The 17,338-nt window shown below is 47.7% G+C and overlaps 1 protein-coding gene across 1 annotated transcript in view; it reads right to left on the bottom strand.

The window, feature by feature from the left end:
• The window catches only part of CCDC120 (coiled-coil domain containing 120), a 180,258-nt gene that overhangs the window by 41,396 nt on the left and 121,524 nt on the right, over positions 1–17,338 (bottom strand). The window contains exons 5-6 of the mRNA XM_078664666.1: positions 9,032–9,165; positions 2,976–3,095 (exon numbers count right to left, since the gene is read on the bottom strand). Coding sequence (XP_078520792.1) covers positions 2,976–3,095; positions 9,032–9,165 — 254 coding nt within the window. The remainder of the gene's footprint in view (positions 1–2,975; positions 3,096–9,031; positions 9,166–17,338) is intronic.

The following is a 17,338-nucleotide window of genomic DNA, read 5'->3' as shown; positions in this document are numbered from 1 at the left end:
GGAATGTTTGGAACTGTATTTAACTGGTTTGCCTCTTTCCTTCAAAATAGATCCCAAAGATTCAAGGTCAACCCATCCCTGTCCAAACCCATGCCAGTCCGATTAGGAGTTCCACAAGGCTCCTCCCTCTCATCGACCCTTTTCAACCTTTTTATAGAACCTCCTACCGATCTTGTCAGCCTCGCCAAGATTCACTTCCATATGTATGCAGACGACACCCAAATATACATCAAGATCCACTCACTAGAAGACATCAAATCACTCACCTCCACACTACAAATAACCCAAACATGGCTGGCCGAAAACCATTTTAAACTAAACTCCCTCAAAACGGATTTCCTCTTAATCGCTCCCCCTAACAAAACTCCCACTATCCTGATTGGCTGAAGCACTTAACAGCTCTCAAAGTACAGCATCTCATCGTCGACTCAGTGAAATCGCTAGGGGTAACGCTTGACAGCAACCTAAAGATGCAAAAGCATATCAGCGCCTCCACAAAAGGAGCCAACTCCCACTTGAAGACCCTGCGAAAACTGAAACCCTTTCTGCCAGCCTACGATTTCAAACAAGCAGTTCAAGCCCTAGTAATACCTAGAGTGGAATATGGGGCGGTAACCTTATGCGGCCTCCCAAGGTCATCGACAGCCCCACTAAGAGCCACTATCCATTCAGCTGTGAGACTCATCACGGGTTCAAAGAGAAACTCTCACATATCCCCAGACCTTAGAGCCCTCAACTGGCTACCGTTTGAAGCCAAAATTCATCTAAGAATCGCTTGTATGATGCACAAGGCCCTCTACCACAACGCCCCACATTACCTAGCTCAGAAATTGGTGCTCTCTGCGGGCATCAGAGCATCCAGGAGAGCCAAGACTCTTCTTCTAAAACCACAACGATTTGCCAAGAAAAAAAACTATATCCGATCATTCTCTGGTATGGCTCCTAGGATCTGGAACACTTTGCCCACTGAAACAAGAATGAACCCGTCCACGTCCTCCTTCAAAAAAGTGAAAGCGATCCTCATGGCTAAATTCACGTGAACGCTCTGTCCTTTTACTGTATATTATTACTAGCTATGTTTTTGTGCTCCATAGTTGTCCTTTTGTTTTTTGCGCTAGCTTATGTTGTACGTGTATAAGCTATGTATAGCTGTTTCACCTATATTTTTGTGTGCTACATCTTGTTTTCTACATATGACTTGTAAAGCGCTCTGATACTCGTAAGGGTCTTGTTCGCGGTATATAAAACCATCAATATAAAATAAATACACGTGCACATGTAGCGTAGGGAGCAGCAGTGCAAGCTTCCATCAGGCACACAGGCAGCATAGGGAGCAGCAGTGCAAGCTTCCATCAGGCACACAGGCACACAGGCAGCATCGGGAGCAGCCGTGCAAGCTTCCATCACGCACACAGGCACATAGGGAGCAGCAGTGCAAGCTTCCATCACGCACACAGGCAGCATAGGGAGCAGCAGTGCAAGCTTCCATCACGGGCACATGCAGCGGTAGGGAGCAGCAGCGCAAACTTCTATCAAACGCACATGCAGCAGCAGCGCAAGCTTTCATGACACGCATATGCAGCGTAGGGAGCAGCAGTGCAAGCTTCCATGACGCGCACATGCAGTGTAGGGAGCAGCAGCGCAAGCTTCCATCAAACGCACATGCAGGGTAGGGAGCAGCAGTGCAAGCTTCCATCAAACGCACATGCAGCGTAGGGAGCAGCAGCGCAAGCTTCCATCACGCACACAGGCAGCATAGGGAGCAGCAGTGCAAGCTTCCATCACGCACACAGGCAGCATAGGGAGCAACAGTGCAAGCTTCCATCACGCGCACATGCAGCGTAGGGAGCAGCAGCGCAAGCTTCCATCAAACGCACATGCAGGGTTGGGAGGAGCAGCACAAGCTTCCATCAAACGCACATGCAGGGTAGGGAGGAGCAGCGCAAGCTTCCATGACACGCATATGCAGCGTAGGGAGCAGCAGTGCAAGCTTCCATGACACGCACATGCAGCGTAGGGAGCAGCAGCGCAAGCTTCCATCAAACGCACATGCAGGGTAGAGAGGAGCAGCGCAAGCTTCCATGACACGCATATGCAGCGTAGGGAGCAGCAGTGCAAGCTTCCATGACACGCACATGCAGCGTAGGGAGCAGCAGCGCAAGCTTCCATCAAACGCACATGCAGGGTAGGGAGCAGCAGCGCAAGCTTCCATCAAACGCACATGTAGGGTAGGGAGCAGCAGTGCAAGCTTCCATCACGCGCACATGCAGCTTAGGGAGCAGCAGCGCAGCTTCCGTCACGCGCACATGCAGCGTAGGGAGCAGCAGCGCAAGCTTCCATCAAACGCACATGCAGGGTAGGGAGCAGCAGCGCAAGCTTCCATCAACGCACATGCAGCATAAGGAGCAGCAGTGCAAGCTTCCATCAACGCACTTGCAGTGTAGGGAGCAGCAGTGCAAGCTTCTATCAAACACACATGCGGCGTAAGGAGCAGAAGCGCAAGCTTCCATGACACGCACATGCAGCATAGGGAGCAGCAGTTCAAGCTTCCATGACACGCGCATGTAGCATAGGGAGCAGCAGTTCAAGCTTCCATGACACGCGCATGTAGCATAGGGAGCAGTGCAAGCTTCCATCAAACACAAATGCGGCGTAAGGAGCAGCAGTGTAAGCTTCTATGACACGCACATGCGGAGTAGGGAGCAGCAGTGCAAGCTTCCATGACACACACATGCAGAGTAGGGAGCAGCAGTGCAAGCTTCCATGACACACACATGCAGAGTAGGGAGCAGCAGTGCAAGCTTCTCTCAGGCTCGCAAACACAAAAGGTGAGTATGTGCAGAAAGAGTGAAAGCTTCCTTCAAACAAATGCCTGGTTGCAGTGGTAATCCCTTTCGCTGCCTTAGCTTCTTGCATCACGCACAACCACATGCTCCCAACACACTTTATCATGTTCCGCACAATTCGACACTCACCTCTCCCTTCAGGGCCTGCAGGCTTGGCATTCTGTACACCGCTCCCACCCGACGGCGGATGTGTGGCAGTCTCTCCCCCGCCTCCAGGGGGTACTCCGCCGGTACATGTCCCGTTAGCTCCTGCCAGGTGAGAGGAAAGAAGAGCGGCGTCAGATCCGGTGAGGCTGCCCGATGGCAAAGCCCTTACCATGCCCAGCATCTGCCAGGGCAGGGCACGCCCCCTTCTCTGCTAAGATCCCTGGTTCCACCAGCAGGAGGCAGTGGAGGAAGAGGGGTTCAGAGCAGGAGCAGCAGGCAGTAATCAGAGGGCCCAGTACACTGCCACAGGTGTTTCTGCAGATCTTGGGTCACTGGGAAGCTACTGCCCATCCAGCACCACAGGCCTTGCCCTCGGGTAAGAGGGCAAGGCCTGTGAGACCACTGTGAGACCAGGTTGGAGGGACATAGCACAGTGGTGATGAGGAGAGGTAAAACGCAGGAGGGGGGAGGAGGAACAGGTCGTATTGTGGTTTCTGATGGATTTGTCAGGCGTCATCGAAGGTCATACCTTGCAGAGGCGAGGGAGTTCATATTGCACTTTGCATTCATTAGCAGGCTGTAGCAGGTACAAGGTTTAGAACAGGAAATGACTCTCAGACATGATTCTGTAAGGTCTACTGTGGCCAGAGCACCTGGTGCTGCTAGTGACACAACAAGCTTCCACATCACCTCCTCCCCACCCTACAGACCTTCCAGATGCACAAGACTGGGTCGTAACATTGCCGCTCCAGCTCGATTACACGCCCAGTACCAAATGTTTTAATGCATCTTTACATTTTTCTGCACTATAGCCCCTGTCCTTCCTGGCTCCTTTCCCACCACTCTGCATAGGTTACCTGCCCACGCCTCCTCGCTCGTCATCCCTCGTCCTCCCCTCCCTCTGCCACGTCTGCCCTTCATCTAATTTCTCCTCACTGCTCATCGTGTAAATTGACGAGTTACAAGAAATCCTACTTTCAGGTCTCAAGCGGTCCTCACCTTCCTCATCTGGTTTGGGCTACCACCCCATATCTTCTCTCATCACGAGGCCTTTATAAGTCACCAAACACACAGCGCTTGGAAGCTGGTCGGTATCCGTTTATGGATACCCTAGATTTGTTCTGCCACTTCTCCCCTCGTCATCAATATATGATCCACCCCTACTAATCTTTTCTTCTCTGCCATCTAAAACCAATGTTGTATTTGAAATTTAACAAGGATAAAGACGTTCAAGGTCCTTAAAAGGTAAGACCGGTTCAAGAAGGTCTTGGGTGATTTGAGAAGTTTGTAACTTGCCGGGGTGGTCTTGAGTGAGCCATCAGAGGTGTTCACAGGTGGGACCGACCTAATGTCCACAGCAAGACCTTCCCAAACACCCTTCCCATCTCAAAGTGTCCACCCACAGCCTCCTGATAATCAGTGGAGATCAGGCAATGTTTATCTATGCAAGTAACAAGGACCCCCTGGTGAGTTCCAATTTCTAGGACAGGGTAAGACAATGTGTCAACAAAATTCCTAGACAATTGATAGTACATAAAATCAATATCACATGTGTGTCAAAATAAGTCAATGTAAGGCTAATAATGTTTATATAATAAACTAAACAGTAAATGTTAAAAAAAGAATGCAAGGTTATTTTTATTCATGAGAACTTTTTCATGTCATTAAAAACACATAATATAAGTACACAACTAATTTCACATACATATATAAAAAACAATATATTGTTAAAAAAATATATATAAAAGTATAAGCAATTTTCTAATACTGTGGCAAGATCGAAATAATGTTTCTGCTTTTCACTTTTCAGGCAATGTTTAGCCTAGGTTCACAAAATCACAACAAAAACAAATACACTACACGGCAAATAAAAGTACTGGTACCTTAACACAAACACTCTGCACCAGAGGAACCTTCCAAAAGCAGCTCTTCAAGGAGACCTTGGACCCTCCTCAAACCACACCTGGACCACACCACACCGCCCCCTTAAAAGAAGAGTGAGCCCCCTAACTCCAGATAGGCACTGTTGTGGTAGACGTCGACAAGACAACTGCTTCAGACTGTAGAGGCGGTACAAAAGGGGGCGGTGATGGACGGAGCATTTGAACCAATCAAACACTCACACCCGGTCAAAAGATCTGGGTTTAATCCATCACCGTTCTTTATCCCACTCTGCCACCCCAGTTCAGGCATGGCCATATGCAAATCAGTCTGACCCTGTGCCTCATGGGAACAGTCCAGCCCGAACTGCCAAGCCATGCCTTCCCTGGACCGGAAACAAGCTTCCGAGGACCGGTTTCTGGCATTTCAGCCGTCTTCAGCCAGGCTTGCTTGAATCCAGTGGCAAAGTGAGCAAGGGACTCACGTCTGATCAGACTGTAGAGGCAGCAGTTTGTCCACTTGCTTCCTGACCACCTTATCAAGTGTGCTGCATACAACGACACTCCAGCATTGCAACATGGTCGAAAAGCAACAACTTGGCAACAGTATATAAAGAGCACAAAGTCAGGGAGCTCTTGAAGTTTGGAATAGGAGATTAGTAAACAACAGGCTAAAGTTCTGGGTTTCTAAGCTGGGACACCCTTGGTGTCTCTTGCATAGACCCAGGTCGCTCCTGGGTCCTAGAGTCTACGGTACATGCGTTTCTTTGCCGTACCATAAAACAGGCCAACGGTTGTATCCAGGATTACCAGTGTTGTGTGCCGGGGAGAGTTGAAGCGCGATTCCCCACTCTCCAAGTTATCGTAATAGCGCACATTTGCCAAATGTTAACCCAGTACCACGGACGGAAGAGCGTCCCAGGAGGAAGATCAGAACGTTCTACCATCGGAGATGGAAAATGCTTGTTTGGACTGTACGCACCGCAGCTGGTCACCCCTGGGCTATCGCAGTCATACCAGCAACCGAGACTCAGACATTTGCAGAGGCAAGAGCTCTACTCAGGTTTGAAAATGAATCAACAGGCCTTTCTGGTGGAAGTGCCTGCCCGGACCAGCTTCAATTTAGGAACAGAAGACCCTCGGATATAAAGATCAGACACAATTCAATTCAGGGGCTCCTGAAATGGGAACCAAAGACGACCAGGGTCTGCTTCAGAATCGAAGAGGCTGAGCATCGTGAACAGAAAACGATGCTCAAAACAGAAGCATTTGCCTATTTTTTCGATCATTTAGTGTCTCCGGGATCTACAAGAACATATTGGACTCATGGAGGCATCGGATCAAGGGGAATAAGATGGGCTGGCCCCATTTGTTCTTGTTTCGTGAGGGCAGCAAGCTTCCAAGTACTTCCTGTTTCAGACTAGCATGTCGACAGCCCTAAAGCTCGTCCATTAAAATCATCGTCCATTGGAAGTCCTGATAGAGTCTTGCGGCGCGAACCCTAGCCCAAAGTTTGATGCACACCATGGTTGTTCCGTGTGGTTGGGTGTCTCTGGTCTGGGGGTACTTCATCCAGCACACTCCCTGCTAGACTCCACATGCTACGCGCCCCATGATGGTCTCAACTTCAAGATGCTGAACACTCCTAAGGTGGTGTCGGTATGTGCAGTTGAAGCACCGCGTGCTTATACATCACCACATTCACTGCACCATGTCAGAAGACGTTTGACCCTTGCGCACCTCACTCTGCACCTCCCACATAGGCCAAGCTTCCTCAACCACTAGCAAACAAGTCCTCTGAAAGGGCATGGTGGCAAAGCAGAGCACTTTGTGGCCTCACAAGGGTTATGAAGCTCTCAAATGCCAAAATACAATGTTGGACAGCCTTGAACCTTGGCTTTTCCCAGGCTTGCAAGAAATCACCAACAATGTGCTAATTTCTCCACATTGCAGAGCAGACTACTGCGTTTTGTATTACCAGTGTTTGAGTTGGCCTTCTTAGAGGTGTGTACCTAATAAGTACCTAGTAGTTATTTGATTGTCAGGATAGGCTCTACGTAGCCCTCAGGAACGCGCTACTCCAGTACTTATTTCACTTTTGTGTTCAATCTCGCCAAATTGTTTCTGCATCTATTTATGATCCATGTTCGCTTCTGTTCACTGGTTAAAACTACACCCTAGGTGCTTTGCTCCGAGGCATTTACTTACTGGTGTTACTTCTGCTTCTCTGCATGTGTGAATCAATGCAGACTGTTCATTAGTTCACCCTCTACCCTATGGCAGCGTTCGTTTCCACCTCCGGCTTGAAGATCAGGTTGCGCGTTTGCTTGATCCTGGTTTCGTTGCATGTACGTGATGGTACTTCTCGGACACACGTTGAGCGGTAAACAGTGGAGAGATGAACAAGTGATAGATCCCTGCACGGTGTAGCCAATCCACATGCAGCTTCAGTCGCTCCGGATCTCCTCGATCTCTCGCCTGCTGTTGACCATTTGGATCCTCCTGGGTCGATATCCCCGCGAGTTGCTTGTTGGCACCTCACTCTATACTACGGGCTCCGTGTGTAGCATTGTACAACGGGTTCCACACTGGAGGTTGCACGACGGTGGGAAGCACCTGGGTGGATGTCGCTGTACGCGGGAAGAGTCTGGCATTGTGCATGAGGACCAGAGATGTTCTTCGTCCTGTCGCAGTAGGATTCCCTCTACCAATCGGCATTCAGGTGTCACAGAAACAACAGAAACATGTCCTTGAAGGTATTCCATGATATCTCGAAGAGTCCTTATAAGGGTTACTTTAACTCACTAATTCAATGCTAAAGAAGTGGCCACATGTAGAAGAACCGCGAGATGGAGGCGCTCACGCGAGCGGGAGGCATCAGATTCGGAGGAGGGAACAACTTGATTTTTGTAGCTTTGTAGCATGAGACACTTGTTTGTATGTTCTATTTTTTAAGTTTAATTAAAATGTAATAGACTTTACAGTCCATATAAATATGATGACCACAGTAAAATGACAAGGAAGACAAATTCAGAATACCATATGAACTCATCAATTTACAAACATTTTTCAATATCCCTTAAATATCCCTTAAACCTGCCCCCCGCCAGAGCTTTTTGCAGAGTATCTAATGCACAAAGCAGAATGCCACATCAGTTTGTTGAATCAGACTTTTATGAATGGGCTCAAGCACCTCTTACGAGGAGGCTTAATATTGGGGCGCACAAGCAAAAGATGCTTTAATCTAAGAACTCCTCTAAAGCAGTGGTGCCAGTGAATCAAGTGGGGCAAACCCTAAAGACGAAGCCACATCTTCACCAGAGTAGGCATAAAGAAGGGACTAGGTCAGTAAGTAGGGAGTCACTGCTAGGACAAGCGTTGGTGTGGACCATAGAATGTGCTTCTTACAGTACTTTAAAAAAAAAAAAATACAAATTAAGTGCCAGGGTTTTGTCAGGAGGCCACTGCAGTTTGCACCACACAATACCCCTGCCATACTGCCAGTGATAGTAACAATACAACTACTAACCATTCCAGGACCCCAAAGCTATAAGAATGGCATGGGCGGCAGGTAATAGTCATTTTAGTGTATACAGAATTAATACTGGACTGTTGGTGTGCTCATCTCTAAATTAGCCAGACAGCTCCACCTTGTGGCTGACTGTCACAAGCGCTGGTTTTGACTATTAAGTGCCAGTGCCGAGTACTGGAAACCGCCGGCACAAATTAAGCATTGGCTTCTCATAAGATTAACATGAGAGCTGCAGCTTTTGTTACGTCTTATCTTCATGTTCTGAAATAAACTGCCACCATAGGTTTTCTTGCCCTCCCTCCTCTCACCCACCTCATTCTAAACTCAGAATTCCAATTGAAAATAGATAATTCCAGGTGAAAATAAAGCATGGCCAGGAATATACATTCTATACCCCGGGATGCAACACGGGATGCAAGGGAGTAACCTTGGGCGGAGGATACAGAATAGTGAATTCAGGTGACCAGCTCCTCCGTCACCGTGCACCGGTCAACAGTACACCCGACACAGTCAGTGTGCACCTAGTAGTAAGACAGCATGGCCGCCGTGTGCCGACAGGAGGGAGCCGATCAGATGGGTGCCTTGGGGTACAGTCTTTATGACCCCACCCTGTCCCCGGTACTTACAGCCTCCTGCAAGCACAGCCTCTTCAGCTCCTTCAGCTTGAGGCTCAGCGCCTCCTGCAGGTTCCTCTGACGCTCCATCAGGTCTCGGATCCGCTCGGCTTTCAGCTTGGGGCTCAGGTCGCCATACGGAGAGTCTGTAGGAAGAAACAAGAGGATTGATGAAGGGAGGGGAGACTTCATGTGCAGTATAGGAAAAAGGAACAAGGTAGAAGGATTGCACTAGATTTGGATGTTGAGTGGAGGAGCAGAGATTCAACGTTGGGGCTGGTATGAAGAAGTGTACCAGCAAGACAACTTTTGGGACCCTAACGGGTATGTAGTGAGCTTTATAAGTGTCTTGATTGATTGATTGATTGAAAAGGATTGGGGGTAATTACACCCAGAGAGAGAGGGTGGAAGAAAAGAAGGCATAAGGGAGACAGAAAGGCATGCATGGAAGATTGTGTGAGGGATGGGAAGGATGGATTGTGCTTGGGGTAGGGCTAACTGGTGACACACGGTGGTTTCGAAAAGCAACTCAGTGACACCGCTAAGCCCAGGGAGGTACAAGCTCCACGCCACAGAATTGCCAGATTATGTTTTTATCATGAGCAGCATGAATTTGTATGGAGTACGGAGAACATCTGCTGACCTGATGAAGTGTCTCCAGTCTTGGTTGAAGGTGTGGTCGACACGTTTCGCCTACCTCAAAGCTACTCTAGAAAATTTTCACTGTCTATGAAATAGGAGTTTGTGGAGTCAAGCACCTATATGAGATCTAGTTTTATAGTTACATTTTTTCATATACCGAGGGCCCAGGATGATCAGTTAATGGCACAGGATGCAGCCGAAAGGACAAGCGCAAGTCAACTCCACCGACGAGCATCTGCAGGGATAAGGGACGAAGATTGCAACACACCTTGTATCAACTACAGTTCTCAAGTTAAGGCGATGGTTGCTAGTGGGGCCTACCGGCACACATTTCTAGGACTGGCATTTTTTTTTTAAACAATGAATTTCATTATTTTAAAGGTTTTATATAGCGCAAACATGACCACAGGGGGTATCAGAGCGCTTTACAATTTAGCAATCATGAAAGGGTCCGGGGAGGAAAAAGCAGAACAACAAAACAACATACAATCTTAACCCCTTCACCGCGGCGGCTATTCCGCCGCAGTGCTAAGGGGGCGGGGCGGCCACATGCTGGTGACGGAACCGCTCCGTCACCAGCCAGCGGTTGCGCTGTGCTCATGACGGAGCGGTTCCGTCACGGCCCCGCCCGCTCAATGGAACGCTCAGCGCAGGCGCGGAATCCGCGCCGTGCAGGCGTGCCGAGCGGGCCGTGACGGAACCGCTCCGTCATCAGCACAGCGCGACCGCAGCTGATGACGGAATGGTTCCGTCACCAGCAGGGGAGGGGTTAATAGTCACATAGATCTTGTGAGTCCTCGAGAGCAAAGGAAGCTAGGATTCTAAAGCAAATGTTTCTTCATCAATATCGTTTTTACTTCCTTGAAAAAGGGGAAACAGCATTTACAATGCTGCTGTTACCATGCAGGTAGGTAAAAACGCGGTCATTACAACGACCGCGTTATTACCACGCGTGGCTTCACATCGCAATTCGTTTCTACGACTTGCGCTAGGTGGCATGCAACACCAGGGAATGCGTTGGATTTTAAGTCCAACACATTCCTTGCTGTTGCGCTAACTGGAGTAGGAATAGTAATTTATACTATTCCTAAATCCAGTGCGTCATCTAGCGCAAGTTGTAGAAACGACTTGCGATGTAATGCCACGCGTGGTAACAACACGGTCATTGTAACGACCACGTTGTAACCTACCACGTGGTATTTGCTTGCGGTGTAACATCATACATACTTGAAAAAGGTACTGTAGGGATACAGTCTATGTCGCGAACATGACCACAGGGGCTATCAGAGCGCTTTACAGTATATCAGTTGAGAACGGAATAAGAGGAGGTAACAAAAGACCAGCAGATCAACAAACAGTCTTTACGGTCTCATTTCAACTAGCGTCTCCTCTAGAGCCTTGGAAGCTCCAGTTCCAAGGCAAAAATGTCTTCATCACTATCGCTTTATCTTCCTTTTTGAAAAAGGCAATAGAGGGATTCCACCTGACTTCAGGGGGTAAGGAGTTCCATATCTTCAGGGCGATACCCGAGAAGGCTCGATTGTAAGTCTTTTTATGGAATTTCTGTGGTTTGAGCAGAAGTGTGCTGGCACTTCTAGAGGATCTAGAGCCACCAAGGAGCTCCAGTTTTTGAGCGAGGTATATCGGGGTGTTGAACTGAATGACTTTAGGTGCCATTGCATGCAGCTTTTAATTGTATCCTAGCTTCGTAAGGGAGACAATTTAGGGATATCAGCTCTAGGTGTGATATGATTGTTTCTTTGCAGCAGAGTTGAGGGCAGCCCTGAGTGGAGCTGTCTTTGATCTAGGAAGGCCGCAAAGGATTGCACTTCCATAATCCAGCTTAGAGATCACTAGGGCTTGCACCGTACGTAACCTTTAAGTCACATGAGGGGAGGAAAGGTTTTATTTTCCTTAACCGCATGCGTGCGGCGGTTATTTTTGCGCTATGCGGCTTTTGGAAAAAAAACGCGTTACATGACGAGCTGAGCTCGTCATCAGCGTGCGAGCGGCACGACTCATGGCGAGCTCAGCTCGTCATGAGCGCCGAAGGGGTTAAGATGTGGAGTTGGAAGTTCGCTTCTTTGGCGGGTGCACTAATGTGCTTCTGCATGTTCAGACTCTTGTCTAGCATTATTCCCAATGAGCTTGTGGAATCAATGACGTGTGACGTGCAATTAAGAGCTGTTAGTTGATTCACCCATTCTTCAATGACTGGTGACTGTTTGGGTGGATCGATTAAGAGGAATTCTGTTTTAAGAGCGTTTAGTTTCAGGTGGTTACGCATCAGCCAGCTTTGTGTTTTCAGTAAGACCGAGTTGAGGGAGTTGATGTCCTCAGAGGAGGCGACCTTCAGGAAGAGTTGGGTATCACAGGCATACATGTGATAGTGGATGCTCGATAATTTCAGAATTTCTGTTAAAGGCTCCATGAACAAATTGATGAGAGTGGGAGAAAGTGCAGACCCCTGTGGAACCCCCAAAGTGACCGATGAGGGATGAAACAAAGACTGGTTCACCTTGAAGCTTTGGGTTCGACTGTGGAGAAATGAGGAGAACCAGTTTAGGACAGGCCCAGAAAGCCCCATCCTGTGCTCCAAGAGGTCGATTAGGTTGTTGTGCTTAACAGTATAAAAAGCGGACGATAGGTCGAGCAGGATCAAAAGGCAGGATTCATTCTGATCAAGCAATCTTAGCACATCATCTACAATGTGAGTGAGAGCGGTTTCCGTGCTATGACCCTGACGGAAACCGGACTGAGCTTGGTCCAGGAGTCGGAATTGTTCAATGTGGTTACAAAGCTGGACATGCACACACTTCTCCAGGAGCTTTGCCAGCGTGGGGATGTTAGAATTTGGGCGGAAATTGTGTAGGTCAGAGGGATCTGCGGATGTTTCGTTTTTAGAATAGGGGTGACCTGCCTAGACTTAAGGCCGTCCGGAAAAGCACCTTGCAGTAGCGAGACACTGAGCATCTTAGTCCAAAGTGGGAGTATGGAGGCTCTGATCGCAGAGAAGACGTTCGATGGCAAGGGGTTGTTGAAGTGGTTAGATGATGTCAGAGTTGCCAGAGTTTTGGGTATACTGATTTCATCCAAAGTTTTGAATACGCTCGAGGAGGCGTTATTTTTTGGGAGGGAACTGAACGGGCAGGGCGACATCAGACCAAGGAGGGTGTTAGGAGGTGCGATCGAAAGGTGCTCCAAGTCTGACGAGGGACCAAGACAGGAAAAAACACAATGGAGAAACGAGGAAGATAGAAATGTCACAAAGGAAGAAAGCAGGAACCTGAAAGAGTGAGATAAAGAGGCAACGAGTGCCCTTCATGCGGGGGGGGGGGGTTTAAAATTACTCATCCTTGGTTTTCGCAGCCCGGCCGTCCACAGAGCCAGGTACAGCCTTCTGAGAAGAGCTTTAGGCACCTTCACCAACCCCTTTACAAATTAAGTACTGATTCACCTATGCAGCATTGGCATCAGTGCATGCTTCAGCGATGCTTAATGCGTACAAGAGTAAGCGCTGGTGCCCACAGCTGTGCTTAGAAGCCCGCAGCCGGCGCTATTGAATGTTGCGATTGCCAAATACTAAGGCTGCGTAGTCTTGAATCCACCTCAGGCCTCTTTCATCCATCACCGGACATTCCCGGCCACTGTATCTCACTCCTTCAGGTACTTTTTCATCCCTGCTTTATTGGTCTCTGCTTCTCCCTCGTTTTCTTCCTCCTTCTTCCCCCTTTAGTGCTTTTCATTTGTTTAATTAAACTTAACACCCTGGGTCTAAGTCTGATGAGGTAAATTAAGCGCTGAACCCCAAAAATGAATTCTTACGGCCCACACCGGCTCAAATTAAGCACTGTGAAACGTGACAAAATGTCATATTTTACAGCGCATGCGGGTCGTCCTTCCAAGGCAGACCTTGGTGAGGCAGCTGGTACACACCTCACTCCCAGCTTTCCCCGGGATGTTTTCCTAACTATGAACCCACAAACACATGAGATAAGCAGGAGGCGAGGAGGGTTTAGACCAAATAAGCGAGTCTGGAGCCCTGGCAGCCGGGCGCGGAGCACGGGCTTGTCAGCAGGGCCTGTGCCAACTCGCTCCCCTTTCATCTCCTGGAAACGCTGACTCTGGCTGCTGGGAGAAGCTTCTGGAACCGCCTCAGCTTCCCCCAGCTGGGGAAAAAAAAAAAAAGATTATTCCACAAGACCCGAGGCGCACAGAGGGCGGCGAAAATCAGAAAAGGCCAGCTCCAAAAAAAGAAAAAACAATTTTAGACGAGAAAGTAAATGGGAGTGAAATAAAAACCAGCTGCGCCTCGACAGAGGTTTGCCGCCTGCAGAGGCCGGTGCGAGGAACTCATTAGTTTAGGAACGAAGTAGGCCGATCAGGGGGCACACCTGTGCACAGCCTTCAGCGCGCATGCGCACTCGGACATGTATGCTGCATGTAGACAAAACTTTGCTTCTGAGGATACAATAAATTAATTGTGCTTCTATAAGAGCTCATAACAGCCCCAAACCTAACTGCAAACATAGAAAATCATAGTCCCAGCTACCCTATACTCCTACCTCAAGCCGGGCAATACACGCCCTCCCACATGGCATGTGACGTACCCCAACTGGTAAACCCCTCTAACTACACAATGCAAACCACCCTACACTACATATGTCAGCGAAATATCAATCGTACCCACACTACTCATGATAATACTGGAGCAGAAGACAGACTCTGGCCTATGGCAGAATCATGGAGCCCTGGACACAGCGCTTTAAAGCCCTACTAATCATAAACAGTGCTAAACAATTCTCCGTTGACATATCCAATGCTACAGTCGCCAAAAGTTTTACAATGACGTATCACTCTGCCTAACAGATGTTCTGATACTCCAAGTCAATGGTGCGCCATTGATTGACCTCAGAAGGATGAAAAGCCGAGAAGGCCGTGCTGGCATTCAAAAGTATGACCAGCAGGTAACGGTGAACATTTACGCTTCGAGCTCCCATCCAAGTCCTGGTTTCCATTCAGTGCCCGTCCTCAGTCATTGGGGACCGCAAACAGTATACCTTACCTTAAAAAAAGCTAACATTCTCCTGGGTAGTCGCCGCTTGGGGTGAGCAGCATATTTTTTCTTAGGAAACCCAGTGAAGGACTTATACACCACAGCTTACAAAGCGCACACCTTTACGCCACCTTCCTTACGCAGTCAGAACTCGCACCAGGCAAAGACCCCGTCACACTCATAGCTTAATATCGGATAGATGTGGGCACATGTGCCTAGGCCTTCTTTTACGTTCATGCTGGAACCCAAACTTACCTGTGTCTAATGTTTTCCTTTGCGTTGGAACTAGTTAATGCGGAATGCCCTCGACCACCCCAAAAAAAAGGGATATATGGATCAGGCTGGGGGAAATGTTCACCTAAATATTGCGCATTGTGATAAGCTGGCTTGGACGCCTGCCACACAAGAGTGACTTTTACACAAAAATCCGATATTGTGGCCTTCCGTCCTGCAGGAAGCTAGCGCCATTGGAGCGCGAGAACGGTGCTCGAACATCACAGTCGCGTAAGTTTGAAATTCAACATTGGAGGACACAGGGGAGGACCACTCGACTAGGGAGCAATTCTGGCCATCAAGGGACAAACGGACATTTAAGATATGAGTTTAGGAAAGGTACTTTCTTGTTTTGGGACGCGTCCTTTCATTCACACACGGCCACTTAAAATGGCCGCCATTGCAAGCGCGGGAGAAGCGCGTCCCAAGAAACCACCACAAGTGGCACGGCTGTACACCAACCCTTTCACACACAATCGGTTTGATCCTTTTACGGATATTTTGCCTGCCTACATGCTGGCCGAGACTTCAAAGTCTTTCCCCACAGCCAGTAGACGTAGTTGAAGGAAAAAAAAAATCTTTAGACATTCTGGTTTTTCTTTGGCAGCAAAATTCCTTTTCTTCAGATTAAGAACTTTCCCTTCAGAGCTCGAGTTAAGCATGGACAAGAATGTCAGTGAGTTCATTCATAGGGGCTTTCGCAGATTTTCATCCATTTAATTTGTCATTTTTACAGAACCGCCAACCCTTTCACTACTGCACTTAAAAATGGTAAAAGTCAACATTGATTATTTGGAAGAGAAATGTAGAAAGTTTGCACTTTCATATAGAAAATTTCTTGTTTGGATTAAAGTCCTAATTTTTTTAGAGCCCAACTCTGTGGGAGGTATGGCCAGGACCATGAAGTAACCGTTAAAAAAAGATTGAGTAACATTTTTCCACGTAGTGCTGCGCACTTTGAGATGGGCGTGTTTTAAATACCACTAATGAGGAGTGTAAAGCGCCCTCTGTTATAAGAGATTGCAGCTTAAATAACATAGCAGGTTAAAAGAAATCATAAATTAAAATGTAGTTTTAATCTTAACTGTGGATTACAAATTTTTCAAATGGTCCATTAAATTTTTATATATATATATATATATATATATATATATATATATATATATATATATATATATATATATATATATATATATATATATCCAAACGTAAAGAGTTGCCCCCTTCAGAAGAGCCAAAACGCAGGTAGGTTTGCTTAGGTTTGTTTATTGGAAGGTCCAGCTCAGTAGTCAGCATTCCTTTGCATCAGTTCATAAAAGCCTCGAAATATTCTTGCCGACGCGTTTCGTGCAGTGTTGCACTTCTTCACAGGCATATTTCTCACAAAGCGCAGAGCAGTTCGCGCACTCTTTATTACAACTCGATACCTGCCCTTGTGGGCGTGGCTCCAGGCAGAGCATCCTGGTATCTGTAGTGCACCGCTGATGTTCTTAGTTAATTTTCGCTAGTAAAACCCAAGTGGGTGAGCAAAGTCCTCCGTTAAAGCTGGGCTGCTTGTATCATCTCCCAAAAACCGCCTCCTGCTGACTGCATTGTCGAGTGACATCGCTGTCTTCCGCTCATGGCAAGCGTGGGCTTCTTCCACGGCTGAGCTAGCCGTAAAACATCCAAACGTAAAGAGTTGCCCCCTTCAGAAGATACCAGGAAACGCGTCGGCAAGAATATTTCGAGGCTTTTATGAACTGATGCAAAGGAATGCTGACTACTGAGCTGGACCTTCCAATAAACAAACCTAAGCAAACCTACCTGCGTTGTGGCTCTTCTGAAGGGGGCAACTCTTTACGTTTGGATATATATATATATATATATATATATATATATATATATATATATATATATATATATATATATATATATATATATATTTTAAGGTTCACAGTTTACCCAAGGTACAGGGTGCACTCACAGACAGCGCGTTCAAGTTCTGGGGGAGAACCAAGGCACCACTTGCATCAGCAGAGCCTGACGCGTTTCAGGAATCCTCCCTTTATCAAAGGCTTTTCTGCTCCAAAATGCTCGCCAAACATGCAGACACCAGTCTTTTGTCCCTTTCTTTAATCATCCAGAATGTTCCAAGGCGCCGATCCAAGGACCAGCAGTGGAACCGCCAAACAGTTCGCGGCGGTGCACCCTCGGCCGGGTCGGCGTTACTTTGAAAGGAGGAGTTACAAGAAAGGCTCACTTTGACTGTTGTTTTATTTTCCTTAAGGTTCGCCATCCAGCCCACTGGGGTATTATTTGGAACAGACTACCAGTGCCATAATTCAACGCTGATACTCACCTGAGAT

This window comes from Lissotriton helveticus, chromosome 10 (assembly GCF_964261635.1).
Source record: "Lissotriton helveticus chromosome 10, aLisHel1.1, whole genome shotgun sequence".
NCBI classification, from domain to species: Eukaryota; Metazoa; Chordata; class Amphibia; order Caudata; family Salamandridae; genus Lissotriton; species Lissotriton helveticus.
Note: the sequence above shows the minus strand (reverse complement) of the source record. Positions and strands in the feature narration are given on the sequence as shown.